This window comes from Castor canadensis, chromosome 4 (assembly GCF_047511655.1).
Source record: "Castor canadensis chromosome 4, mCasCan1.hap1v2, whole genome shotgun sequence".
Taxonomy (NCBI): domain Eukaryota; kingdom Metazoa; phylum Chordata; class Mammalia; order Rodentia; family Castoridae; genus Castor; species Castor canadensis.
Window position 1 is genome coordinate 47,928,556 of NC_133389.1, and position 27,492 is coordinate 47,956,047.

Below are 27,492 nucleotides of genomic sequence, written 5' to 3' on the forward strand. Positions count from 1 at the left end.
TGCCACTTTTCAACATTTCGGTATATTTTACTTTGTTCTATTCATTTAGTTTTACTTTTTTGAGGTGCTGGGAATGGAACCCAGGGCCTTGAGCTGTGGGTAAGCGCTAGACCACAGAGCTCCAGCCCCAGCCCTGAGCTACCTGTTTTAGGCACAGACCTCAAATGGTGTCTTGTTTGGAGATTCTTCTTAGTCCATCTTTCCGTGAGTGTTTCTGAGAGTCCACTTCTGGTCCCTTATCGTCCGCACCTAGGACGTATGTCAAACTCCGTGGATCTCAAGGCTGCACACTTGCACCGTCTCTATGGTAGTCAGTAGCCACAGGCTGAAATTGAGCACTTGAAATGTGGCCTTCTAGGTATAAAATACAAAGTGGATTTTATTTTTATTTATTTATTTATTTAAATACATTTTTTGTTAGGATATTTTCATTATAGGGGGGATTCTTAGTGACAACTCCAATTAGACTTATATTGTACTTCAGTTACATTGTCCCCACCATCTCTCCCCCTCAACTCCCTCTACACCCCACTCATAGTGGATTTTAAAAAGTTAGTACCAAAAATATGTGAAAGATTCAATTTTTATATTGATTTTTGTGTTGAATGGTACTTTGAGTTAAAATACTTTTAAAATGAGTTTCACATGTTTCTTTTTAGCTTTTAATGTGGCTACTAGAAAACATAAAATAACATACGTGTCTTGTTTTTTATTTCCATCGGACAGTGCTGAACTATGAATCGATGTTTTTATGAAAACATCTAATTGCTAGGCATGGTAACACACATCTATAATCCTAGCATTCAGGAGGCCGAGGAAGGAAGATTTTAAGTTTGAAGTCAGCATGGGCTACGTAGCAAGACCATGTTTCAAAAGAAGGGAAAAAAAAAAAAAGCCCAAACCCCAAAACATCTTATGAAACCTTCCCTTCCCCCAGTCTCATACTTGTGTGCATCAAAGTTTGAATTTTTTTTTCTCCAACATAATTGGAAAGGAGAATTGTCTTCCTTTCCTAATCTTTTCCTGTACTTCGTGTTACCACAGTATCACAGGAGCAGCAGCATATGTTTTTCTTTTGGGGTGCTGGGATTGAACCCAAGGCTTTGTGCGTATTCAGCATGTGCTCTACCACTGAGCTGCACCCTCACCCAAGCAAAAAGAATCTAATTTATTACGTCTGCATTTGGATACCAGCTCCGCAATTCACCTAGCAGTCGTTTGGTGGGTTGCTAAGTCCAATTGCTTTTATAAAAGGGACACAAATCTGTCTCCTTGCAAGGTTATCGGAAGGTTGAGCATGACTATCAAAAGCATGGTGTTCAGCCAGACACCAGTGGCTCACACCTGGAATCCTAAGTACATGGGAGGCTGGGAGGATCACAGTTTGAGGCCAGGTGGAACAAATAGTGCACAAGACCCCCATCACCAAAATAACCAAAGCAAACTGCACTGGAGGTGTGGCTCAAGTGGTAGAGAGCCTGTTTGCAAGCATGAAGCCCTGTGTTCAAATGCCAGTCAAGGGAAGAGAAGGGAAAGGAAGGGAAGGGAAGGGAAGAGGGGAGGGAAAGGAAAGGAGAAAAGAAAAGCATGCTGTGTCCCTTTGGTCAATGTATAGTATTGCCTTTATACTTAATCTTCTGCCCAATCCAGCAATTATCCCCACTGAAATCCCAAATATATCGTATTCCTTCATTTTCCAGACCCAGGAAACAGCCTGACATCTGTCTTGCTACAGTCTCAGGGGGCTTCTTGCTTGCACCTTTTTGTCCTTTCTCTTAAATCCCCTGCCTTATGATAAGCTCATCTTTGTCATTGGGAGATATCCATACACATATATCAAGATTCTTGGAAACCAGTTTTGCAAAATAACACTAATTCCAGTTGCTCATAAAGCACTTGCTTAGATGCTGGACTGACAACTGTGTTGCTTTGCTCCATGAGTCTTATGGGGTTTTGTAAGTAATTAAGTGTTCATGTCAAAGCCTCAGTCCATTTACTGGAACTCATACCCACATAGTAGTAGTCAAAGATACAGAGAAGAAATACATCTTCACGCTTTCCCTGGAGGTGTCAGGTGCTCCTTCAAGTTTCTGGGGAAATCCCTTGCACAGAATGAACCCTTTGGGGTTAAGCCTTGGAGCATTAGGTTAACCATGGAATTACAAACAGCTCCAGTTCTGAATCTCTAAATTCCAGCATGCTTCAAGCTCTGCTTTCCCTGTGCAGCCATTCCCTGCCTTGCCCCTTCCAGTACCTGGTTTCTCTCTCACTTGACTCTTCCTTGGAGTAACCAGAGGAGAGGGGAGCTTTTTCTAGGATTTCAGGGAAGACTTTTGTTTTAAAACTACTAATTTGTATGTAACACATGACTTAAAAGATGCTAGCTCAGTGGTAGAGCACATGCCTGCTGCATAGCTCAGTGAGTACACAGCACATAGCATATGTGCCAGGTCCTGGGTTTGATCCCCAGAACTCAAAAAAAGAAAAATGATGTAATGTCTTTTTATAATTTCAAAAATCCTACATAGAACCTTTACTCCATTTTTGAAACATTACAAATGATTTTCTTTTCCAGACTGTCTCTATTTAACCTGTCCTTTTGGCTAAAGGCCTCTCTTAGAATATCACCCCCAGAAAGTGGTGTACTGCACTAAACAGCTGAACCTCAGAGGTACCTGGGAAGCATTAAAAAGTCATGAGAGGCTCTACCCAGACCAATAAAATAGGAAATAGGAAGCTCTGCAATTGTGCAGAGGTCCTGGTGTTCACTGTCTGCCTCTGAATGCCACCAAGACATATGGTCCATCCCAGAGAGCGGTGGTCTCTTCCTCATTGAATCATCAGAATGATTATTCTGTATCATAGTGATTACTTCGCCAAAAGATAATACCTTTCCAGTGTCATTTCTTTAATACCAAAGTCACCAGTGGCTTCATCGTTGTGCATGTTTACTCATGTGCCTACCTCTGCCTTTTTTGGTGGCTTTTAAAGCATGAGTAGTGAGTCAATAAGCAAGCTAACTTTTATATCTCACATTAATGTTAATCACTCGATTATTATTCTTGTCTGTCTCAAGTGATTTTTGGCTAACAGGACTGAAGTCTTCAAAGTTATTGAGGTATTGTATCCATTAGTGATAACACTCAGTCGTAACTAATGTTCCTAGAACAGCAACACAGTTCTTTGGAGCTGTATGTGAGACAAAGGCTGACCTCCACCATCTCAGGGTAAATCCTGCTTCCCTAAGAGCTTTCAGGCCTTTTTTTTGGCAGGGTGGAGGCCTTAAGGGGTTGAACTTAGGGCCTTGTGCTTACAAGGCAGATGCTGTACCACTTGAGCCATGCCCCCAACACTTTTTGCTCTAGTTATTTTCTCAATGGGGTTTCTCGTTTAGTTATTGTCCAAATAGGGTTCCTTGTTTATGCTCAGGCCAGCTAGACTGAGATGCTCCCTAGCTTTATTGGTTAAAATGGGGTCCTGCTAACTTTTTCCGCTGGAGATTTTGGCAATCTCCAAATCCTGAGAAGCTGGGATTACAGATGTGAGCCACCGTGTCTGGCAAGCCTTCAATTCTGGTTGCCATTTTGAACTGTGATCCTCAGGGTACTTGGTTTGGGTCCACAATAATTTTAGATCAAATGAGTTTTTTAAAAGTCAAGAAAAATGTATCACCATCAAGAAAAGATTTTCAATGGATATGTAAAGAAGATAGAGATACAGAGATATTTTATTTAACTGTTTTTTATGTTGGTTTATAGCTTGTAAGTAGACAAGTGAGAGGTAGCTTACAGATAATTGTACTCTTTCCCTGGGCCCTATAAATTTTAAGGGCAGACCTGATTGTATCTGATTCAAAACTCAAAGGAGTCATTACAGGGCTGGGGTCACAGCGTTAATGCCATTGATAATGAATGATCTAGATGTGTGTAAATAATTTGTTAGGTAATTAAGACTGGTACCAAACTGCATGGCATCTTAAGATCTAGTCTTGACAACATGTGTGATATTAAAAATACCCTCAGTAACTCCTTAAGGAAGACATACTTCTAAATCAAAGTTAGGTCTCTTTCATCCTGTACTGTCACCTCTAACAAAAACACTCTTAGTAACAGTAGGATTGAGAGTTATTCAGATGTGGACTTTTTCAGATGAGGAAGTGGACTGGTATTACTAATTAACAGCACAGAATTGGGTGGTAATACGGTTGGGGTCTTAGGAGAGAGCTGGCTGTCAGCCAGTGACTCCGAGGTGAAAGATGAACTCTCCTTGCCAGTCCCCTGAGCCATCCGAGGTGATGGCTTGACAGAGCTTTTGTACATTTTAAACCCCATGCATGAGTTACCTCCTACATAAGTAGATTATCCTAAATTGATATCTCCAAAATAGCGGCAGAGTTAGTAAGCACATGGCATATGTAGCAATTGCAAAACTCCAGAGACTCCACTTGCAGCCTTGCAGTCAACACCCATGGCCACCCAAGGGGTGTGTGTACTTGGAGCTTAGGGTGGAGATGCCAATCGTGTGTGCCTTGCCAGCAGCCATGTGGCTTCCAGCAAGTGTCACTCTCAGATGCGTTAGCCATTACAGGATTGTTCCTATGGAAACACATTGAAAGGGAAGGCAGATGAGCGCAACATGGAAGGACTGGGGAGACTGAGGCCAGAGGATCCCAAGTTCTAGGCCAGCCTGGGCTGCATAGTGAGACCCTGTCTCAAACCTCTCCACCCCTCAAAAAAGAATAAGAAGAAAGGATTGGTGTTTGTGTTCTGAAGATAATTTCTAACATTTGGATTTCCGTGCAATTGTTGAATTCCAGCCTAGGGAGTGTTCTGTAATGCTGTATTAGGGCTGGGTTTCTGTGCTGTCATATTTTGTAACTTCACAACTCCAGTTTTAACACTATAGTCCCTAGATATGGGTTCTTCAGTGTCATCAGACAAGCCCGTGTTTCAAGGATCTCAACAAAAATGCCCCCAAATGAATGCATCAATTTGCCAAACAATTCACGGAACTTTTCTTTCAGAATTATTGGTTGGAGCCTGGAATGGTGGCATACCCCTGTAATCCCAGCACTTAGGAGGCCAAGGCAGAGAATTTGAGGACAACCTGGGCTACATAATAAGTCCCTGTCTCAAAAAACAAAACGAAAGAGAATTACTGCATAGCATCAAATAGAAAGATTTTATCATATCCTACCTTTTATATATCCACATGTTGGATAATTCAATGTCTGTATTAATTTACAGAGTCACAGAGTAGGTTCCCAGGAGTGTTACAGTAGAAGTCAACCTTAGATAGTTGTTGCACGTATGGAAAGGGAGCGCCCATCACTGTTGTTGTGAGGACTCTTCTGGAAATATACGAATTGACTACGAATAGCTCCGATTGCTGAAACCAGGTGATCTTTTGAAAAAGCAAATTAGTTTGCAGAGGGATCTGGAGAGAGGAAAGCACCTGCCAGATGGAAAAATGGAGTGTCTCTTTAGGGTAGCAGGGAAATTTTCCTCCTCTCTGTCTCTTCTCTTCATCTTACAATATTGCTTTTTCAAAATTGCTCCTCTGGTATGGAGGCAAAGAACAAATGAAATGTTTGACTTCAAAAGACTTTCTTTTTTAAACAATGAAACTGAATTTTCTATTTAGTGCTATAATCCTTTGGTAACTTACACTATACTACTGGTGGATTCCTTTCTACCAGGGAATAAAATTGGACTTGCTTTTAAAGTAATGTGATTTAGTCTTGTCTTAGAGTATAATTTAGATAAAAGATCATCACACAGTGTCTAGTTTTCCCTGTCGTGTTCTATCATTCATTCAACAGATTTATTATGTGAGCCCATCTGCCAGGGCACACAATGGCCAACAGAAGTCATCCCTCTTGTATTTTATCATATGGGGGAGGGGCAGACAAACAATAAACAATCAATTAATCAATAAGTAGTATTTCATTAACTAGTAAGTGCTATTAAGAAAAATAGCCAGGGTGAATACTTATAATCCCAACTACTGAGGTGGTAGAGATAGGAGGATTGCAGTCTGAACCCATCTAGGCAAAAGCATGAGACCCTATCTGAAAAAAAAAACTAAAAGCAAAAGGACTGGGGGCATGGCTAAGTGGTAGAGTGCTTGTGTAGTAAGCTCAAGGCCCTGAGTTCAAGTCTTCAGTACTGTCAACAAAAGAAAAGAAAACTAGATGGGCGTGGTGGCACACACCTGAAATCCCAGCAATTGGGAGGTAGAGGCAGGGGAATTGCAAGTCTACATGGCAAGACACTGTCTGAACACAATAAAAACAAATGTAAATAATAACACAGAGAATAAATAGGCCCATCTGGGGAATATAGTTTGTCCCCTGTATTAAGTCAAAGATAATTTTATTCCCACAGTTATTTTCCCCCTAAACCATCTTTGTTCATCTAAATTTTCAAGACCAAATCTAGTACGCATTTTAGTTTAAATTTAGAAGCAGAGTTTTGTTGCTTCAGTATCACAAGTCGCACCTGATCTGGGAGTGTTTCTTCTCAGTCCTGCTCTTCATCTGTTAGCTGATATGTAGCAAGTCTGTACATATCCTGGGGAGGAGCAACACGGAAAGTCCACTGAGGCCACAGGGTAGGCAGCTCAAGGCAATACCCCAGATCACCTTCCTAGCAGGCTGCCTCTAATGCTGTTTCTGATTAGCACTTTCTTTTGCATTTTTTTGGCCACTGACGTTATGTTTGATTTTGACCAAAGTAGCAAATGAGCATTGAAGTAAATATGTATAGAAGCCCCATGGAAGAAAATAACAACACTGACTTCTCCTTTAGCCCACCTCTCATTCTTCCAGATTAGACCAGGGAAGAAAACGATGGCCACTTTGCCATCTTCAGGCTCCTTGTACCTGTGCCCCTGTGGGTGCTTTGGTGGCAGAGTCACTTGGGGGTAACACTGGATAACATAATGTGAAGAAACTCGGCGCAGAACTGTGGTCAGATTGTCAATGTTAGTCATATTCTTATTCAACTTCTTCTGAGATAGAGACCTGCCCCCGCAAAGCTCTGTCTTGATTACTTTTCATCCCTGGATTCCTGGGGTCCTACCACTGTGCCTGCTTAACTCATGAATGAATGAGTGGAGGAGATACCATGTACAGAGACCAGATCCTCAGTCTGAGGGCAAATGATGGAGTGAAGCTGTTCAAATTAGGAAGTTCAGTTCAAAGAGGAAGAAGGCTAGGTTCATCACTGGTGTGATCAAATTTATGTGCCGTGATAATCTTAAGTTATCTTAGGGACTGCATCAACCCCAGTTTTCAGATAAGAACACTGAGATCTGAGAGGTTAAGTAATTTAACATTCGGTCTTGTTCTGGAAACAAGGAAGAGCAAGTTTCCAGCTCCCAGTCTGACTCTAGTACCTTTCCTGTGTGTTCACAATGGTTCCAAACCTTAGGACTGTATTGGAATCAACTAGGACCCTTAAATGAAAAGCAATGCCTGGTCCTGCTCCCAAGATAGGATTTTATTGGTTTGGGGCAGGAGCCTGGGCACGAGATTATTTCTAATGCTTTCCATGTTTGCCATACAGTTTGTATTTATCTAGTTTCTGGTGATATAACAGAATACCCAAGGCTGGGAAATTTATTTTTAAAAATGTTTATTTAGCTTACTGTTCTGAAGGTTCAAGATCATGGTATTATCATTTTCTCAGCTTCTGGTGAGGGTGTCTAGGGGACTAGGCCTTCATGACAAGAGAGATCACATGACAAGAGAGACCCAAGGGAGTGCCACGTTCGTTTATAAAAAGCTGCTCTCACAAGAATTAATTTATTCCCATTAGACCTAATCTAGTCTTGAGAGAACCTAGCCCAGTCTCTTAAGAGAAGGACATTAATCCATTCAGGAGGTTGGTTCCCTCATGACCTAATTACCGCCCACTAGGACCCATCTCTTAATGGTCCCCCCACCTCTCAATACTGTTGTGTTGGAGACCAAGCTTCCAATGTATGAACCTTTGGAGAACAAACCATAGAAGAATCCATCATACCACCTTTCAGAGCTGTGTTCTAACAGTGGTCTTTAGCCAAGAGGGCAGGTCATCCACAATATCTCAGACCACTTTATTCCTAGGGTGTCCTCCACCTTATGCCCTAGTTGAAAGCCTCCATCACTGCTGGGTCACATGCCAAGCCTTCACCCCTCCTTTAAGGGAGCCAGAGTTCCCAGCCAGTGGACTGTCCCCCTCGCCCCCTGCCAAGCAACCTCTCTCACTATCCCATTGTTATGCAAATATGATGCTCTAATTTTCCCCCTTAAGACTTTAAAATATTTGGAAAACACTGCCTTTGACTGCCCAATGGGATATATGGATCTTGTTCTTATTTGCTGGTGAGTTTCCAGAAATTCCTTCTTGTAGCCCCCATGTCCTATGTTCAAATCTGCCTGTACAGCAAAGGACAAAGTTGACCTGGACCAATGATCTTGCATTGGTTTTACCTTTGAAGAGATAATCTTTAACAAAGCAGTCAGTGACCAGCCTCAACCCTATCTCATTATGTCCACCAGAAGGCATGGTGCCCTGGACAACACCAGGATATTGAGGGCAGTCCTTCAGGTTGGGAGTAGCTACACCCCTGTGTCAGTTACCCCCTTGCTCATGTCCCTCCATTCTTGGTACTAAGGGAATGGCAGGCTCACGAGAGTGCCCACCAATGAAGAAAACTCAGGGTTTGCCCTGTTCCTGCACAAAACACAGATGTGCACGTACACATCCACATCCACACATCAAACCACAGAACTCTTTTAAAAACTCTTTAAAGTATCCCCTCTAAGCGTGTGCCCTAAATTTTAAAACAAATATCACCGACCAGCACTATCTTGTACACTGTGTCCGGTGCATAGTAGAATTTGTTTTGTTAGTATTTCTTTCTGTGACCTGGAGCAACTCAACTACCCCATTGCTGCTGCAGCATGAAGATCAAATACTATGAATCTTCAGGTTCATGGGTGACCCTAACAACTATCTTAGTTCTATCTGGGCAGCAAAGATTTATGCCTTTTTTTTCTTCAAGGCACAAACCAGAAAGGGATTTTTGTAGGCTACTTAACTGGAGGGAAATAATGAGGGACATTAACAGAAGGATGACTTCTGCTTTCCTCTAGTCTATCCCTCCTCCCAAACTCCCATAGCAGTATCCTATCAAGGAACTTGGAAAGACTCACATTCCTGGGCTCCACCTGCTGCTTATTTAAAGCCATTCTCTTGAGATGTGAGGGAAATCTTCAGTTTTAATAACTATCCAGGAAGTCTTGTGTCTCAGAGTTTGGGTACCTGAACTTCAGAGAAGAATAGTGAGTTATAAAAACTATGTCAACAGGCTGTGTTGTGCGTGACATGGTGGTGCAGCCAGAGACACTCTGGTAAAGCAAGGCTTTTCTAATTAATTCTGGTACGATTCATGTCACTTGGGACAATACTGACTATACCCTTTTTTTATCTATGTGATGAGTAGAATCATTTAGAAATACTTAATGATATTTTCATGTTTCCCCTCTGCATGCAAGAAAAACTTTTATAACCAGCCTTATGATCTATTGATTCATTTGAAAAATGAATTAGGTATTTTATAGAAGTTTGAGGTAATTTCTTACAAGATTAGTATGTGAAGAAATATGTCCCACTTTACTGTCTTCTTGAGAGTGAGTCCATTAAAGAAGCTTAAAATGTGAAATGTTCTTCACCCAGCCCAACTCACAAATATCATCTGTCTCTTTTTAGGGGCAGACTTTGGCTCTACAAATTCTATTGTTTGCGCCAGTCATAGAACTATGATTTTGGTTTAGTGCCTTGTTTGAGAGCTTCTGGTTGTCAAATAATGACCCACATCAAAACATTCTAGGTGAATTTCCAAAAGAGGAGCTGCATTTTGGCAGTGTAGGTTTGGTTAGTGGTATTGGGGATTGAACTTAGGGCCTCGCATTTGTGGGGCAGGTGCTCTTCCATTTGAGTCACACACCCACCTCTGCCCATTTTGAGATAGGGTCTTGCTTTATGTTCTGCCTGTCCTGAACAGGCCTGGATCCTCCTATTTGTGCTTTCCCTCGTGGCTGAGATGACAGGTGTACACCACCGCACCCAGACATTGGTTGAGATGGGATCGCAAGAACTTTTTGTCTGGGCTGGACTCAAACTACCATCCTCTCAATCTCTGCCTTCTAAGTAGCTAAGATTACAGGTTTGAGCCACTGTACCTAGGCATGTAGGAGTTTTGAAGGAAGGAATTACTGCACCCTACAGTCTTATTCTTGTGTCTACCACATAGCTTCAATGTCATCTTTCTGGGCCACCACAGTCAGCTCCATACAGATCTGAAGTCTCTTTGTCAGTGAGCAAGCAATCCTATGTCAACACAGTGTCTGCTGTGTATCTCTCTGGATGGAAGAAAACTATGCAAATTATTCTCAAGTTGGGAAGGCTCTTTTATTAAGCCAATGTAAAGAAAATAATGTTTCCAAACAGAAGCATTAATTTACATCCAAATATATCATTGTGCTTTACATTTAAAATTTGAGCACCTGCCTGTAGTCCCATTACTTTGGAGGCTGAGGCAAGAGGACTGCTTGCACCCAGGAGTTCAGGGCCAGCCCAGGCAACATAGCAAGACCTTATCTCAAAAAAATAAGTGAAATAATAAAATTTGATCACTTTTAAAGAAAATCTGCTATGCGTAGTGTTAGGAGTTTTCACAGCTCCACTAAACACATCCATGCTCTGCTGGAACCTAAGGTGTGTCAATGAAAAGCTCTATCTACCACATCTACCTGCTTAGTCTAGTACCATTATACGTCACCTGTTAAAACACCATTTCTTTTCATTAAAGATTAGGACATAGTCCTAGTTACTCTCAAGATGCCTGGAAATAGAAAGTGCCAACAGTTTGTCCCCAGCGGCTAGCTGAAGTGGGTATATAATCCCTCCACACTGGCAATTAGATTGTGCACAGGATGCCCCTAGTGGGCACAAGAGGGCTTGGCAGGGGATGAGAAGTCAGGTGTGCCAAAGGCAGTCACACAGCAGCTCCAATCTAGTGGCAAAAGAAAGTGTTTAGTCCCACAACTGGTGTCAGTTCTTTGCTGGATCTAATCAAGACACAGTATCAGTGGGAGTGACGCTGTCCCTGGACCATGATTTCTTGCACTTACCTAAATGCATACATCAAGTTTTTCTTAGTAATGTCATGGCTGCTTGTCTCTTTTGGTGGGAATGGTGATTTTTGCACTTATGTGACTTTTTTTACTGTGCTCTCCAGATCAAGAAGAAAATTACAGCTGTGCAGAACAGCTAACCATGGCCTTCAAACAGTGGTAAAGCTTGCCAGGCTGAGAGGGCTTTATCACAGAAAGATGAACCTGAGCTTGCCAAAACTTGTTTCCCTGATTTGAGCTCAGTGAGTTCCAGCACTCCCACCCAGCCTCATTATGCTTGGTGATGCCCCTCTACCCTCCAAAAATTGACCTGTTAAAAATAGCTTGGAAGATCCTGAGAGCTTTCAAACTTATAAAAAAAAAAAAAAGAAAGAAAGAAAAGAAAAAGAGAAAAAGAAAATTCTTCCAGTTTCAAAACAGCTCAGTCACTATAAAAAAAAAAAAAAGAATGATAGTTTGAGGTTATCCTACTGACCTTTAGTCATAGGGGCCCAAAGGACGGCACCTCATTGAAACATCACCATTTTGATGATGCACTGAAGAAGGAACAAGATGGCGTAAAGAGTGGCTTTCAGAGAGCATTATTAGATGACTTAAAATGGGCTGGAATAGGTTGTAACAACCAAGCCAACTCAGGGAACCATGTTAAGATAAATAATATTCCTTCCTTCACCCTGGTAGGAAGGTATCTATGACGATTAACAAAGCCAGACAGGGCTGGTAGAGTGGCTCAAATTGTAGAGCACCTACCAGCAAGCATGAGGCCCTGAGTTCAAACCCCAGTACCACCCCAAAAAAATCAGACAGTAGAGATACGGTTTTATTTCCAAGTACTTGGTGTGCCATGCTCTTCAGGGATCCATTTGTTATCTTTCGTGACAATTTTAAAACTTCACAAAAGAAGTTTTTCTCTACCAGGGCTTCTGAATGAAAAGATATGAGAAGATATGAGAAGCAATGATATCAAATGACTCCTAAAACTCTTCACTTCTATATCTGATTACCTTACACAGTAGAAAAAAAATGAGAAATTCTTGTTATTAGCCAGGCAATGTTTATTTCTTTAAATGATTTGCAGTTTAGGGCTGGTTCTATTTTGTTGTTGTTGTTGGAAGGGAGAAATACCTGTAGATATTCCCATTGTCCAGTATGCCTATGGACCAGTATGGCGCCTCTAGGGAAATTCTTCAACTATGATAAACCAAGCCTAAGCCCAGCAGGGCGTAGACGATTGCACAAGACACACACCTACTGAGCGTGCATTGTTGGCCCTGCTGCTGCCAAGAGCAGAGTGCTGTCAGCGACCTCCCTGGGTATTTCCCAATCACACACACCCGCCAGTGTTGCCTGCATAAACTTAATATTTTTCACATGTCGTTTTGATTCGGTGACTATTTAAGTAACCTTGCAACATAAATAAGAAATGTCAAGCTTCTCTTGAGTATGAAACCAACCAAGCACATCATCCATTGTGATTTGAAGAAGCAATTAGATATTCTAAGAAGTTTGTTGGACAACAGGGATAGTTGATAGATTCTTTAACATGTTTATATAGTTCTGCACTGTAGAGGAGGATTGCCGTCTGATTTTCAGCTTTCTTCTATTCTTTGAAGGAGATAGAACTTGCAATCCTAAGACTAAGTCTCCTGCCTTTTGGCCCTGTCATTAGAGAACTTAGTTTCTGCTTGTGTTTTTAAGCTTCCTGGTCATTCTGAAGTCATATAATCATGGAAGTGGCTATTCATTTTCATTCATCCAACCACTTTGGATATTCTAAATATTTTGGGATTCCTTGTGTGTTTGTTTTTGGCAGCACTGGGGTTTGAACTCAAAGTCTTATGATTGCTAAGCAGGAGCTCTTACCACTTGAGCACTCTGCCAGCCCTGGATACTCTAAACATTTAAATAAGACTCTTCTGTTATGTCTGACCCTTGAGTGATGATAGTAATGAAGATGTGTATTGTGTGCATGCGTGTGCATATGTGCACACTTTTGTGTCTCTGAATATGGAGAAATAAGGAGGTACAAAGAGTCATTGTGGGTTCGGTTATTTTCTTCTATCCGTCTTCCATTAGGTGTTCAAAAAGCATTTAGCTAGTTTCTATATAGAGTAAACTATATTTTCTTGTTCATTTCATTAAACACTGTTAAATGTCTGATTTTTCACTTATACATACTAAGGAAAAGATTTGAATACTTGCATTGTAAGCTGCTGTTTTGCTGGCATGGTTACAAATGGGAAAAACTATTAAGTTGAAAAAAGAAATAGCTGGCTTGGCTATCATCCTCTCCTATCGTCAATATGATTCTTTTATTGGAAGTGGCATCTATGACACGTTGTGAGTGAATTTCAATAGCCTGGAATAGTAAACCCCAAAGCAAGTGGGGCAAGCTCCATCCCATGCCCTGCTCTCATTGATGATCTCAAAGTATGGCAAAGAAGGGGCCACTCGGCAGCAGCAGGAGGATGGGCCCAGAACCTGCTGCATTTGATAGAGGTATCGAGGATGTGGATAGAAGAATTAAGAAAGTCTCATCGTACAGGAAGGTACTGGTTCCATAGTTAGGATTACCAATACTGAGAAGCCCAGGAATAAAGGCAGTCCTCAAACACAGTTCAAATTCTTCAGGAACATGTGCAAAAGAGTTTTCTTGTCACAAGAAAAGTAAATCACAACGGCAAGATGAAGAAAGATTGGTAGAAAGTGCCAAATAGGAAGAAGGTAGGAGTTCTGAGACGGGTGGACACTGAGAGTTGGGGCAACATGTATACCTGAGGTTTTTTGTTGTTTTGTATTTTGTTTTGGGATGCTGGAGATTGAACCAGGTCCTTGTCCGTGCCAAGTACTCTTCCACTGAGTTACATCCCAGCCTTACATTTTGGTGTGCCTAGGTTGTTTTTCTTGGGGGGCGGAGAGGGTGGTAGTGTCTAAGGGCTGGGGACAGCATCATGGATAAGCTAACCTCACTCTTCAGGGAAAGCAGACCACATATCTTAGCATACTCAGCAAGTTACTTGGTGGCTCTATGCCTGAGTTTTTTCATTAGCTCAATCAAAATATTACTTGTAAACACTTAATAGGGCCTAATATGAACTCTCAGTAAATGTCAGCTCTTATAGCATTTTTCTCTGAATAGTAATTGTTATTATAAGATGGAAAACATACACTGGCGTTTAAAGTCAAGAGAAAGCCTAAGGAGTGTGTCAGAAATACCTCCCAATATAGAACAAACTGTTGGGAGGGGGGAGGAGGGGTGCGGGGGCAGGCTTGTGCGCATATGTTCGTGCTTGCCTGCCCAAATAGAAAGCAAGAGAAAACCTAAACAGAAACTGCTTGCTGAAAATACCCAGTTGGGCTTCCAGAGGATGTTAGAATGATCTGATCCTGGACTGATCTTTGAAAAATACCCATTTTCCGTAGAAACTGTTTTAAAACAGATCCTTGCTGAAATCAAAGAGCAAGCTAGGTGATCTTAAAAGTTTTCTTCCAATTCAACAAGATTTTACATACAGTGAGAATTCTGTTTGGGGGCATAGCACTTAATCTCCTAAGAAGGAACATCTGCCAGCATTACTGGGCCCAGGCCAGGCATGCACAGTGCTTTACAGAAGCGAGGAAAGACCCCTGGGCAGTAAGGGAGTGGGTCCAAGCCAGGCTCTGCAATCTAACTGCCTGATGTGAGTGCTGGCACCATTATTTATTAGCTGGCTAGAGTGACCTCGCCTGTAAAGTGGGGACAATAGTACCCAACCCATAGAGTGGTACAGATTCAGTACCATGTGCTGCACATAGAAAACTCAGTAAATGTAGGATATCTTAGATACCCATTTATCCTGCCTTCCCTTAAATTACTTATGTCCATTTCTACAACAAACTCTGAATTAATTTTTCTCTATCTTCATGAAACATGAAATATCCAAAGTCTTATTTCTTATAAGAAATCTCTGAGCTAGGTGTGACCTGTTTCTTAGATAAAGAAATCAGATCTCAGGCCTGGAACAAGCAGTAGAACACCTGCCTAGTAAGCACAAAGCCCTGAGCTCAAGCCCCAGAACAACAACAAAAAAAAACCCTCAGAACTCACACTGATGTGATCTCAAAGATGCTAAAATCAGATTTGAAATGTAAGTCTATGAACCTTAGGTGCTCCTAAGACATGAGTGACTGTGCCATAGGGAAGCTATGATGAGTAGTGTCGTGCTATATGCCCTACTCAGGTTGAGACTTTGAGAGAAATGTTCCTCACTTGCTGTATCCTACTTTGCCCATTTGTTTTTTCTTGCTTCCATGGCTTCACTCATGCTGAGCCCTTGGTCTAAAATCTTTTCTCCAAGGTTCTTCCCCCTTCCCCATACTCCTAGTGATACCTTAAAACCCCATACAGGCATTGCCTCTGCAGGAAGCCTCCCCAGTGACATCCTTCTCCTAGGTCCTTCCTGACACTCAGTGGGATTGTATCTGGCACCATCTAGGAGCTCTACCAGCACAGCTTTGGGAACATGGAGGATGCCCAATAAATATAGAAATAAAAAGCCTACTTTCATAAATTCTGGTGTTTTTTTCACATCAGTACATTTTTCATAGTAAACAGTCAGTGTAATTACTCTGATTTAAATTTTTTTCTTTCTACTAGGGTTTCAAGTAAGCGCTTTGTGCTTGCTATGCAGGCACACTACTACTTGAGCCAAGTACTCAGCCCTTTTTGCTTTAGTTATTTTTCAAATAGAATCTTAAGCTTTTGCCCAGGTCATCCTGTACCACAGTTCTCCTATTTATACATGCCACATTGTTAGGATAACAGGCACATGCCACCATGTCCAATTTATTATTGGTTGGTATGGGGTCTCATTAACTTTTTCTGCTGGCTGGCCTCAAACCACAATCCTCTTGATCTCTGCCTCCTGAGTATTTGGGCGTATAGGTGTGAGCCACCACATCCAGCCCTAATTTCGAGAAAAAAAATTTCTAGACAAAGAGTCATGGAAGAATTCATCAATTCCCAGAAAATAAGCAATGCTCTGAGTGTCCTCGAGCTACCCCTGAGCCATCAATATTTCCATTGGGATTGAGTCTCCAAAATGTTGAGTTCCTAAGTTATTATTGCATCATACTTTTTCTTACATTTTAAATTTGCCTTTCCTTTCTCCCCTACTTTTTTCAGTTTTATATATCATTTAAGAAAATGATGCTGCCTTAGGGAACCAGTACTGGAAACATTCCTTCCCCATAAGTAGATACAATTTATTTTGTTTGTTTTTACTTAGAAATTATTTTCTTTCTTTCCTTAAATTACTTCTATGTGTCTCTATAACAAGCTCTGAATTAATTTTTATTTGTCTCCATGAAACATGAAATTTCCCAAGCCTGAGAACTTTAGAGAACTATTCCTAGAAATTTTTTAGCAAATTAAATGCTTTTTATGATCATTCAGACTTTTTCTTTTTGAGACAGTCTTACTATGTTGGTCAGACTGGTCTCTAACTCACCATCCTCCTGCCCAGCCTCCCAAGTGCTAGGATTACAGGCATGTACCACCACACTTGGCTTCATTCAGACTCCTAAAACAGTAGATTGGTGACTTTTTTTTACATTGTAATAATTTCCAGCATAGCATTCCCTTAAAAAAGGAAAAATTTTATTATAGACACTTAAAAATAAATGCAACAATAGGGAAAATACAACCTTGACCCCCATGTTTTCAAAACTATCAGATATAGACCTAGCATTTCCTTCCTATCCCATCTCAAGAAAATAGAGACAAAGATATCTGTTGATTGCAACATTGTCCCTCTACCCATGTCTGATATCCTCCCTGATGTTCTGAGGCCAGGTTCCCTCTGGGGTGACAGCTCTCCTCATGCCCCCTCCCTCATACACACACTCATCATTGTTCATGCACACACACAAGTGCACACACTTCACCCAGATCTCTGCCTTGTTTGCCAAATATCTTAGGTCTCAGATATTAGAACAGAAACTTAGTTGGGAATCCAAATGAGTAGACTTTTATAAAAAACTGAAAATGAAATAATTCAGTAAGAAATGACTGTGTCAGTCAGCTTTCTGTTGTGTGACAAAGCCAACTTAAAGGAGGAAAGGTTATTTTGAGCTCGTGGTGTTAGGGGTTGCAGTCTGTAGTTGGCTGGTTCCGTTGCTTTTAGACTCAGCATTTTCTGTTGAGCAGAAACATCACGGTGAGTTGCATGTGATGAAGCAGAGCTGCTCACACAGTGACCAGGAAGCAGGGAGAGAAAGGAGAGGGAGGGTCCAGGGACAAGGTTGGTCACTGCACAGCCAGGCCCTCAAGGACCTACTTCCTCCAGCCAGGCCCCACCTCCTGACAGCCTACTGACGAAGTTAGCACCCAGTGATCCAGTCACCTCTCAATAGTCCAGCAGCTAGACGCCAAGTCTTGAACACATGAGCCTTTTCAGGGAACACTTCATAGCCAAACCAACACTTTTTTATTAGCATATATTGTATACATGGTTTTCTGATATTTCCTTACATGCATAATGGATGTATGGAATACATGACCAAATTCACCCCATCTATTACTCTTTATTAACCCCTTTCCTGCCCCCCTTTTTAACAGTTTTTAGTGGGTCTCATTATCACCCTCTTTTTCCCCCTTTCCTCCTGCCTGTCTCCCCTCAAAAAGGCCCCTTTTTACAACCATGTCATATTTTCTTTAAGATCTAGATTCCCCATATGAGCAAAAACACGTGGTATTTGTCTTTCTGTGCTTGGCTTACCACATAACAGTCTTTAAATTTTTTTTATGCCCCCATAAGTGGTAGGCTTATGGCAGTTTTTCTGTTTTGCTGTTTCTCCACCCTCTGCACTACCCCAAATTTCAACAATGAGTAGGTATCACTTTTATAACTTAAAAATATCTCCAAATGCTAAAGATGTAATTTGGAAGTTGCCTCTGAATCTCTTAGCCAGCAAAATAGATCTAGGGCAAAAACTAAATGAGATCTTTTCTTCAAGTTCAACCCATATTTTTCATGGCTTGGAAGCCCAGAGGTAGAGAAAAAGAGGCATTTCTGAGCAAAGGAGAACTACATGGATAAAAGGGACCAGCAAGTGTTATCCTTTCCTTTTCTCGCACACTTTATCCCTGCTCAGTCCTTGCACTTCATTCTCTGAGGATCTTCTCCACTGTCCCTGGGCAAATCCATCCTGCAATAGGAGCACTCCCTCTGTAATTACCATGGGGAACTGCTCTGCTCGGGAGCTGAAAGGATTATCCCACTTCCCTCTAGGTAAAGCAGAGCCTGGTGTCCTGTTACATGAAATGGTGCAGGATGTGACCAGGTGTCCACCAGGCAGCATAGAAAGGACTGGGTGCACGGAGACAGACAGTGGCCTCAGAAGGGTGGGAAACCTCTGTAAGCTGTTTCCTTAGCTGCAAAGCCATAAATCCCATAGGGGCTTGTCTGGATTAAATATAAGGAAGCAGCACACAAGGGAACAAGAGTTACAGAGTACAAGGTCAGATGTTCACTACACTTCCCAGAAGCAGTTTTCGTTGCCCTAAGAATCCTCACTTCCCCATCCTTTCTTAAGCTCCTTTACAGTTCTACCAACAATATTGAAAGCACCTCAAAAGTCGTGGGGTGCCTCATTTTGGTGTGGTTTGGTTTAATAGATCTGTTCAGTATACCAAGTCTTCCTTTGACCTCAACTAGGCCAAGCCCCAGAGCTTCAACATTTTGATCCCAGCTATTAAATTATTTCCCCTATAAAACTAACTGATTACCAGGTAATGTGACATATCTTGGGATATCAAGCTCTATCAAACTACAGTTGTACATTTCCTAAGGGAAGTTCATTTTTTTTATTATAAAAGAAAAGGCAGTAGATTTAGTAGTTAAGAAAACAAGCTTTTAGAGTCGGCACCCACGTTGGCACCCAGGCTGTATAATTTAAAAGCTGTGTGTCCCTTTGGCCACGTGGCCTAACCATCTGGTTTCCTCATCTGTGAGATGAGAATAGTAAGGCCACTTCAGAAGATCATTGTAAAGATCAAGTGAAATAAAGCCTGTAAGACTGCCAGGGATTTACTGACTAGGAACTAGCATTTCCGTAGTTGTCTCTGTGGGCGTGGCTGTGCCATTCTCTGCCGATCATCCAGGGGCAGCATGGTGACATTAGAGCAGCTCTAAGTATAGCCAGCTGTGCATCCTTGAGGGTTATAATAGTTAGGAATGTTCTACATTTGTAAAACAAGAGGGTGCATGAGGTCACCATGGGAACCCTTTACTGCTAAAAGTATGGTGGACTGTTTAAGAGAGTGCTGTGACAGTTCAAAGTGACAGAATGACTAGCAGAAAGCATGTCAGGTTGATGATGACTTGCTCCTCTTTATTTAGTCTTTTGCTCTTCCTCCTTTATACTGCTTCTCAATTCAGTCGCAACTTACTTGGGGAGCATTAATACAGAATCCTAGGCCTAGGGCTGGTGGAGTGGTTGAAGTGGTAGAGCACCTGCCTAGCAAGCATGAGGCCCTGAATTCAAATCCCAGTACCACACACACACACACACACACACACACACACACACACAAAGATACCTAGGCCTTACTCCCAACCAAAAACATCATAATACCTGGGGGTCCCTGGCATCAGTGTTTTTTAAAAGCTCTCCAAGAGTTAAGAACCACCATACTATGCAAATGACATTGTCAAAAGTAAGAGAAGACTTGGATAAGCCAAAAGCTATGTCTGTGAGGAGATAAGGTTTCAGATATGGCATTTCAATTCTGTCTCCTTCTAAATTTGCTCTTTTTCTTAAGATCCCTGAGAGCATAGCCTGAAGTCAGGCCCCACCATCCTCAAGACCAAATCAAACTCCTTCTCCCAGCTTATAAGGCTCCATGCCATCTGTTTTCTGCCACTCCAGCCTCATTTTTCAGTCAGCCTCACTCTATATACCCCAGTGGGTATATAGAGCCACCTGGCAGGCTTTTTCTGGCTACAAGCCTTTGTGTCTTCCCCAACCTTCTCCTTTCTTACCTAACCTTATCTCTTACCCCTGAACTTATCCTTGTCCTTCAGGTCTCCAGTGAGCTCTCTCTCTTTCTTCCCTGCCAACCCAACTTGAGTTTGATGAGTTAGGTGCACCCCATTTACTCCTATAGTGCACTTTACACACGCGGTGACCCATTAGATCATACTGCACTTGACCTGCATTCCTAGCCCCACCGACTGTTAACATTTCACAAACACAAGGACAGTGGCTTATTCACCACACACACCCTGTGTCTGGTATATTGAGGCTAAACGGATATTGGTGGGAAGAATGAATGTATAACTGTATAATTACACAAGAAAGAAACAAAAATGTTTAAGGAATTGGGTCACAGTGAATAGAGGAGCCAGGTCCTACAAATGAATAAATACACACACAAAAAAAATTCTAAATGATTCACAGTGCCACGTAAATCAGATCCTAGCCCTATACTCTTTCACATAAGCTCATTCTGTAAATGTGTAGTGTGAGTACACTATATGCCAAAGAAAAGGGAAGCCATAGCAGGGAACCAGACTTACTTCCCACCCAAAAGGAGCTTGATTTCTAGTATTAAAAAGCACCAAAAGAAGAATATAACTCAATATCAGTTAATGCATGATGTTATAATCCTCATGAAATATTTACAGATAAAATGATTTTTGAGACTTACTTCAAAAATCCCAGTGGCGCACAGTGAGGCATAAGAGGTATACTTTGTAATGAGATTAGCCAAGAACTGATAGCTTTTGAAACTGAGTGATGGTCATTTAGGGGCTCGTTATATTATTTTCTCTGCTTTGGCATGTTTGAAATTGCCTAAAATGTAAAAAAAAAAAAAAAAAAAAAAACGGAAAATATTTTTTAAAAATAGTAATGATTATCCTGTAAAAGAAATCGTGGAAGTCTTTCTCAGCATGGCCATTTAGTCCAGTGAGTTATAAAAACAAGAAAACCCCAGCCATACATCATCTGGAGCCAGCTTGGTCGTGGTCAGTTGGAAAACAGGAATGTTCTCCAAGGTTAGTAAACTGTAATCAGTTCCACATAGTTTTCAAGCACCAGAGTTTACAAATCACTGCAGTTTGATTTGTAACTTCATTCATATGGCCACAAGAAATACAGCCGGTGTTGATTTTCCCCTTTATTTGCTTAGCCAAACAATACTTTTTCCACAGCGCAGTCAGCCCAATCTCAAAACCGCCCAGGGACGCCATTTTACAATTTTTGGCACTGCCTTCCCTCCCTTTCTGCATTGTTTTCACAACTCCTCCTTTTAAAGTTGGCAGAAAAGCAGCAACACTACAATTCATTTTATTACTTCTAACATTTGTTGCATCAATAGGGAACTTTTTCTTCTGTGACACGCTTTTCAGCAGAGTCAGTAGTGTGCATCCATGGTCCAAGTGTCCTTTTCTTTCTAGTCCTTTCCCTGTTCTCTCCATAGTCCTTGCCCTCTCTGCTCCCACAGCCCACACAGTCCTTTCTGCCCAAAGCGGTTGGCCACCAACTACTACCCAAGCCTCTCCCTGCCCCTGCTCTTCCATAAGCACTTCTGCCTGCCTGACCCATCCCTGTTCCCTATCCTCTGGGGCGTTTCCATCCTACCTAGTCAGAGGTCATGACAAAGGTTCCAGGGCCCCACAGACTTCTCCTGGCCCAAGTTGGTTGAAGGTAGTCCGGCCACTGCTAGTGATTTCATTGAGCAAGGGAGCCTCCAGACAGGGCCTGGATCTTCCTGGTTGTCCTCTGTGGTCCTGGCTGGATTTCCTGAGTGGAGGCCAGTCCTTCCTGAGCTGCTCATCTCTTTCCATACTTGTTGAGTTGTCCTAGAGATCGCACATCTCCCCACCCACATCCTTGCCCTGAAGACACAGCTACCTCTAGGTCCGCAGGCTGAGCTGGTGTTCCTGTTGCTCAAAGTCTGCTCATAGTCCCCTCCTGCACTTTCCTTTACACTTTAAAAAAATTTTTTCCTATTTCAAGGGAAGATGCTTTTGATTGCATCCATGCCACATTTCCTGTATCTCCAAAAGGTCAGTTTTGGTTTTTGCATGCTAAAAACCATTTCAGTGACACTTCTTTCCTATTTTGGAGAGTTCTTATAGCAGTGTATTTCTGCCAAGGCTGTTCTTTTCCCTGCTTAAACCCTATCCCTTAATGCCTGCGGTGTTCTAAAGCTGCTTTCACAGAAGTTTTTGTTGACTGGCTTGGAATACCTTCTGTTGCTTTGCAATTTTTGCTCATCATGACCCACTGAGGAAAAGTTAGGCTTACTTTATAAAACAAAATGACATAATTTTATAAAAGAAATGGAGACACAGAGAAGTTGATTGATTCAGGTTATAGCCAGTAACTGGCCAGGCCTCATGGTCATTCCACACTTTCCATTCAGGAATGCCGAGTTTCTTTACTCATTCGCTTAGTATGGACTTACTAATCACTCAAGTGATTCTAGACCTGAAAATGAGCATTTATCTAAGAATAGAAAGCATAGGCTTTATTTAAGAATTAGGTACTTTTCATCTCTTTTATCTAAAATGACTTAAGATCATTAATAATGATTTATTTCAGGTCCCTAAATCACTATAGGGGCTTGGATTTCGTTGTAAAGTTACTGTACAAAAAATATAGATAGAAACAAAAAATGTAAACCCAAAGCTTTCATTTGATAGTGGTAATTTTCTTTCACTCCCACGATAGGGAGGCCCCTATAGGATCAGACAATGTCCAAATCCCCCAGTGTTACTTAACTTGTTAGACAAGTTACTCATCTTTTCATGCTGATTTCTTCATCTTTAAAATGAGGATAATGGGTTTATTGCACGTATAAAGTGCTGAGGAGAGTGAAAGTATCTGGAAAGCACTTAATTAATATGGCTCCCTTTTCTTACCCTGTCAAGTATAAATTTATCATGTTATTAACAGTAAAGAATAAAATGTTTTCATAAGAGGCAAACAAGTCTCATTCTTTCCCACCCTGTATCAGACTCCTGGAAACACTGCAAGTAAGTGACTAAGCATATTTTAGTTTCAAAACTACTGTCTGATTGATGTGTCAATGAGAAATGAATGACCAGTGAAAGAATCCAGAATGATTGTAATCTACGCATAGGGTGACCACGTTGAGTTCATGGAAATTTGGACAAAAGCATTAATCAGAAAAATCTACTGAGTTAGAAATGTAACCCGACCACACTTGGCCCATACTACTTTCAGAAAGGACTTAAGTTTTAAAATTATCTTCAGATTTTTTTTTACTGAAATAAAAATTCACATATCTTTTTGGGGGAAGAAGGAAGCAGCTTCCCTACTTGTTTGTTGTATTTTAAGAGGGCTGAAACTATTGATTTACTGTTACCCCTATCCCATTTCAACCTAACATTAGAAAATACATGATTTTAAAATAATCTTCAAAGAATTAAAATGGTGTTCCAAATCAGAGATAGACTTGTTATAATATCAACAAAAGCTTTTTATTTAAAAAAAAATGAAGCTATTTGCCTGCCTACAGTGATAATGAAAAGTAAAATGAGCCTTTTGGTAAAGCAAGTTATTCTGGTGTGTAAATTCTATCTTCTGATTAATATAAAAGTTGTGCATCATTAGCCAGCCCTCTGTTGTTCCAAGTATACTTGTGCCCCATTCCTGCTTAACTGCATATGTACCTAGAGGATGTAGCTTCAACTTTCTTTAATGGGCCAAAAGCAAAATGCTTTAACTGTGCATGCTATACAAATGTTAAGTCTAAAAAATGGGGATAATATATTATAGGTCCCTGTTTAAAAAAAAAATCACCCATGTTCCAAAACTATGGTGCTCAGATACTTTTTTTTTTATGATGATACCTGGCTAATAAGAATTCTACTTTCTAAGAAACTAGATGGTATTATTGCTAATGAAAAACCTATTCTACTAGATGAAGGATAGTTTAAATTATTCTTTTAATAGTGAAATAGAGATGTTAGCATCTAGGCATTATTTTTAGAAGTTTAGGATTCATTCATGGGTGAGGAAAACTCAGAAAACAGATTTCTTAAAAGCAGAATTTTTTTCTTTTTAGTGGAGTCTGTTTAAAGACACTTTGGAGCAATAACATTTTTTAAGTAGCAGAGAAGGTTGTTTTAAGTCATACCGGGGAAAAGACAGGATCTTCTGTTATAGGACAGTACCTTGACATAATCACCATGACAGGAACATGTGGCTAAAAGAATGTACTTGAGCAAACCTAAGACTATTTTGAGTTACCTAGTTCTGAGATATTTATCGAACAGGGACCAGCACTTCTCAGAGAACCGTAACTACTTAAGACTACCATCTGCGAAAGTGCTACTTCTGACAGAGACATAAAGCTGTAGCTCTTAGTCTTAGCGGCCAGCAATTGATCTAATTGTCTTCACTGTTCCCTCTTTTCTATCACAGAATCGGAAGACTTTTTGATGGTACAGAGCCCATTGTTTTGGACAGTCTCAAACAGCACTATTTCATTGACAGAGATGGACAGATGTTCAGATATATCTTGAATTTCCTACGAACATCAAAACTCCTCATTCCTGATGATTTCAAGGTGAGGGAATCCATGTTAAATTAACAACAAATATGTGGTTTGTTTTCTTGTGCTCCAAAAAATATTTTTAGTATTACCTTTTTAACATATACCAGTTCTAATGGGATCAGAAGTCTCTTTCACATACGTATACTACCTTCGTGAAACAGTAAATGGACACAGAAGTTTTACATGACCAAAAGAGAATCACATTCTATTTAAGGAATTGAATTATAAATCATTTTAATAAATTGAAAAGAAATTTATTAAATTCAAGGCTTCACTTCTGATATTCGCAAGGTAGAGAATAAAAGGAAACTTCCTTAGCTTAGCAAAGAATTTGTCTCCAAGAAATCTAAAGCAAACAATAAGAGTAAATTTTTAGAAATTTTCCCTTTAAAGTCAGTAACAAGTGTTTCCCACCTGTGCTGGTAACTGCAGGCAATAGAATTCAACCAGGTGAGTAGATAGAAAGCATTAATATTAGAAGGGAATATACAAAAATGTAATTTTTGCAACTGATAATGTTTCTCTAAATAGGAGATTCTAAAGAATCAACTAAATATTATTATAACCAATAAGGAACTCATGAAAATCTCTAAATTCAGGATCAGTACATTACAAGCAATAACTATCCTATAGAATAGCGTGAGACAATCATACAATACAATGGGAAAAAATACCACAACAAAAAATGTAACAAGGGCAGTGGGAATGGCTCAAGTGGTAGAGTACCTGCCTAGCAAGTGGAAGCTCTGAATTCAAACCTCAGAACCACCAAAAAAAACAAGAAAAGAAATGTAACAAGAGATGTGCATACCTTATTAGAAAAAAACATAAAGAAATTTCCAAAAGTATGATTTGATGCAGGAAGGGCCTGTATAAGTAAGATTTTAATACCTAGACGTCACCTTAAAAAAATACTTGTGAATTAAAGATACCATATACAAATAAAAGATGTCAGAGTAGAAGAAATATTTGTAACAAAAGATTAATATCCATTATAAATGAGTTCCTAAAAATCTATAAGAATATACAAACAACCCAGTGGAAAATGTTTTAGCCATACACAAAATTTCTCAAAGAAAAAATAGAGATTGCCAATAAATATTGGAAAAGGTATTTAATCTCTTTAGTATCAAAGATATAAAAATAAAATTATATACTCCTTTTTATCTACTAGATTGGCAAAATTGACAAAGTTGAAAATGTACAGACTTGGGGAATATACAAGGTGGTTGGAAGTAAATATTATCAAATTTTGGGGGGCAATTAGGCAGTAGCTATTAAAATTTCAAATGTACATGCTTTAGTTTAGCACTTTCCCATCTGTTAATTTGTCTTCTACAAATATTCACAAAAATATGTAAAGATATGTATAGAAAGGATGTTTATTGTGGTCATGTTTGTAATAGTAGGACTGGACATACTAAAAAATGTCCAACAATGGCAGATGATAACAAATAGTACAGAAAACTCATATTATGGAATAGCTTAAAAGAATGTGGCCCGTCTATATCTACTGATACAAGGCAGAAGGTGATAGCACCAAAATTATATTATTCAGTGAAAATAGTAAGTTACAGAATGATATGTGTTATATGTTCCATCTATGAAAAAAAATGTATGTGTATATATAAATGCAGAAAGAAAGATCTAGAAGAGTAGACCTCAACTTAATTAGGGGTTCAGAGGCCTCTTATCCATCTTCTCCTGAATGTTGAAGAACTGGGCATACGCCAAGGCTTATTAGTCGAATGGAAAAAGGAGTACTGAGCAGTTACATCATGTGCACATGTGTTTTACATGAAAACAACTACGCTCATTTACTGAGAAAATAAGGAGAGAGTAATAATTGCAGCTAGAATGGACAGGTCCCTGCAGCCCTGGAATGAACCTGAGGAAGGCTTATGAGCTAACTGCTCACCAACCAATAGTGGTTCCTAGGGCCTCTCAAGGGTGTGCATCTCTGGGCTGGGTGTGATTCCAGGATCAAAGACATAAGGGCTTAGTTTGTGCCACATGACTCCTAAATGAAAGCCAACTGCTTCATCAGTAATTATGTCTTCCAAATCAGGACAAGAAGTGTACTGAGAAAACATTTCCAATATGGTGCCCTCCTAGAGGCTGGTCAAGGGTTGTTTGCAGTGTATGGTTTTTTTTTTCTTTACATGCAGTTTTGAATCTCTTTCTTGTATTTTTATCTATGAAACTTTGCAAACAAATCTGGCAGCTGGATTAGACAATGTCTTGTGGACCTACAGCTGAAGTGAAGTCTCCTACTTTCAGCGCTCATGCCGGGGACACCCATATTCAGACACTACCACAGAGGAAGCTGACTGGGTCTAGACTGCAGTTCCAAGGCTGTTGGGCTTGAAAAGAGGAGACCTGCTCCCCACACCAACTGCAAAGGGACACCACTCTGGTTTTCTTCAGATCTTAGAAATCTTTCCCTTTTTAAAAAATCATTTTTAGGTGATTTCATTTCTAAACACCCATTCAGAATCCTTACCTGGAGAAATTCTTTGGCTCCTTAAATGTAAGCTGCCCCAAAATGGGCTCATTCTGGCAGCCTCCCACTACCTACCACTACCAGCATGAAACCCACTCCTCTTCCTCTGTATCCTGTCTCAGTAGCAGATATGCTCAGAGTAGGCACCTGGGGATCATTCTGGACTTTCCCCTCCTCCTTGCCTACTACATACACTCCATTGGTAAATCTGACCATCTTCTCAATTCAATC

At 40.5% G+C, this 27,492-nt stretch overlaps 1 protein-coding gene across 5 annotated transcripts in view; it reads left to right on the forward strand.

Annotated features, from left to right (window-relative positions):
* Kctd1 (potassium channel tetramerization domain containing 1) overlaps nt 1–27,492 on the forward strand; it is a 186,482-nt gene that overhangs the window by 141,845 nt on the left and 17,145 nt on the right. For all 5 annotated transcript variants that reach the window (XM_020178263.2, XM_074070113.1, XM_074070112.1 and 2 more), the window contains one exon: nt 24,626–24,770. In XM_020178263.2, coding sequence (XP_020033852.1) covers nt 24,626–24,770 — 145 coding nt within the window. The remainder of the gene's footprint in view (nt 1–24,625; nt 24,771–27,492) is intronic.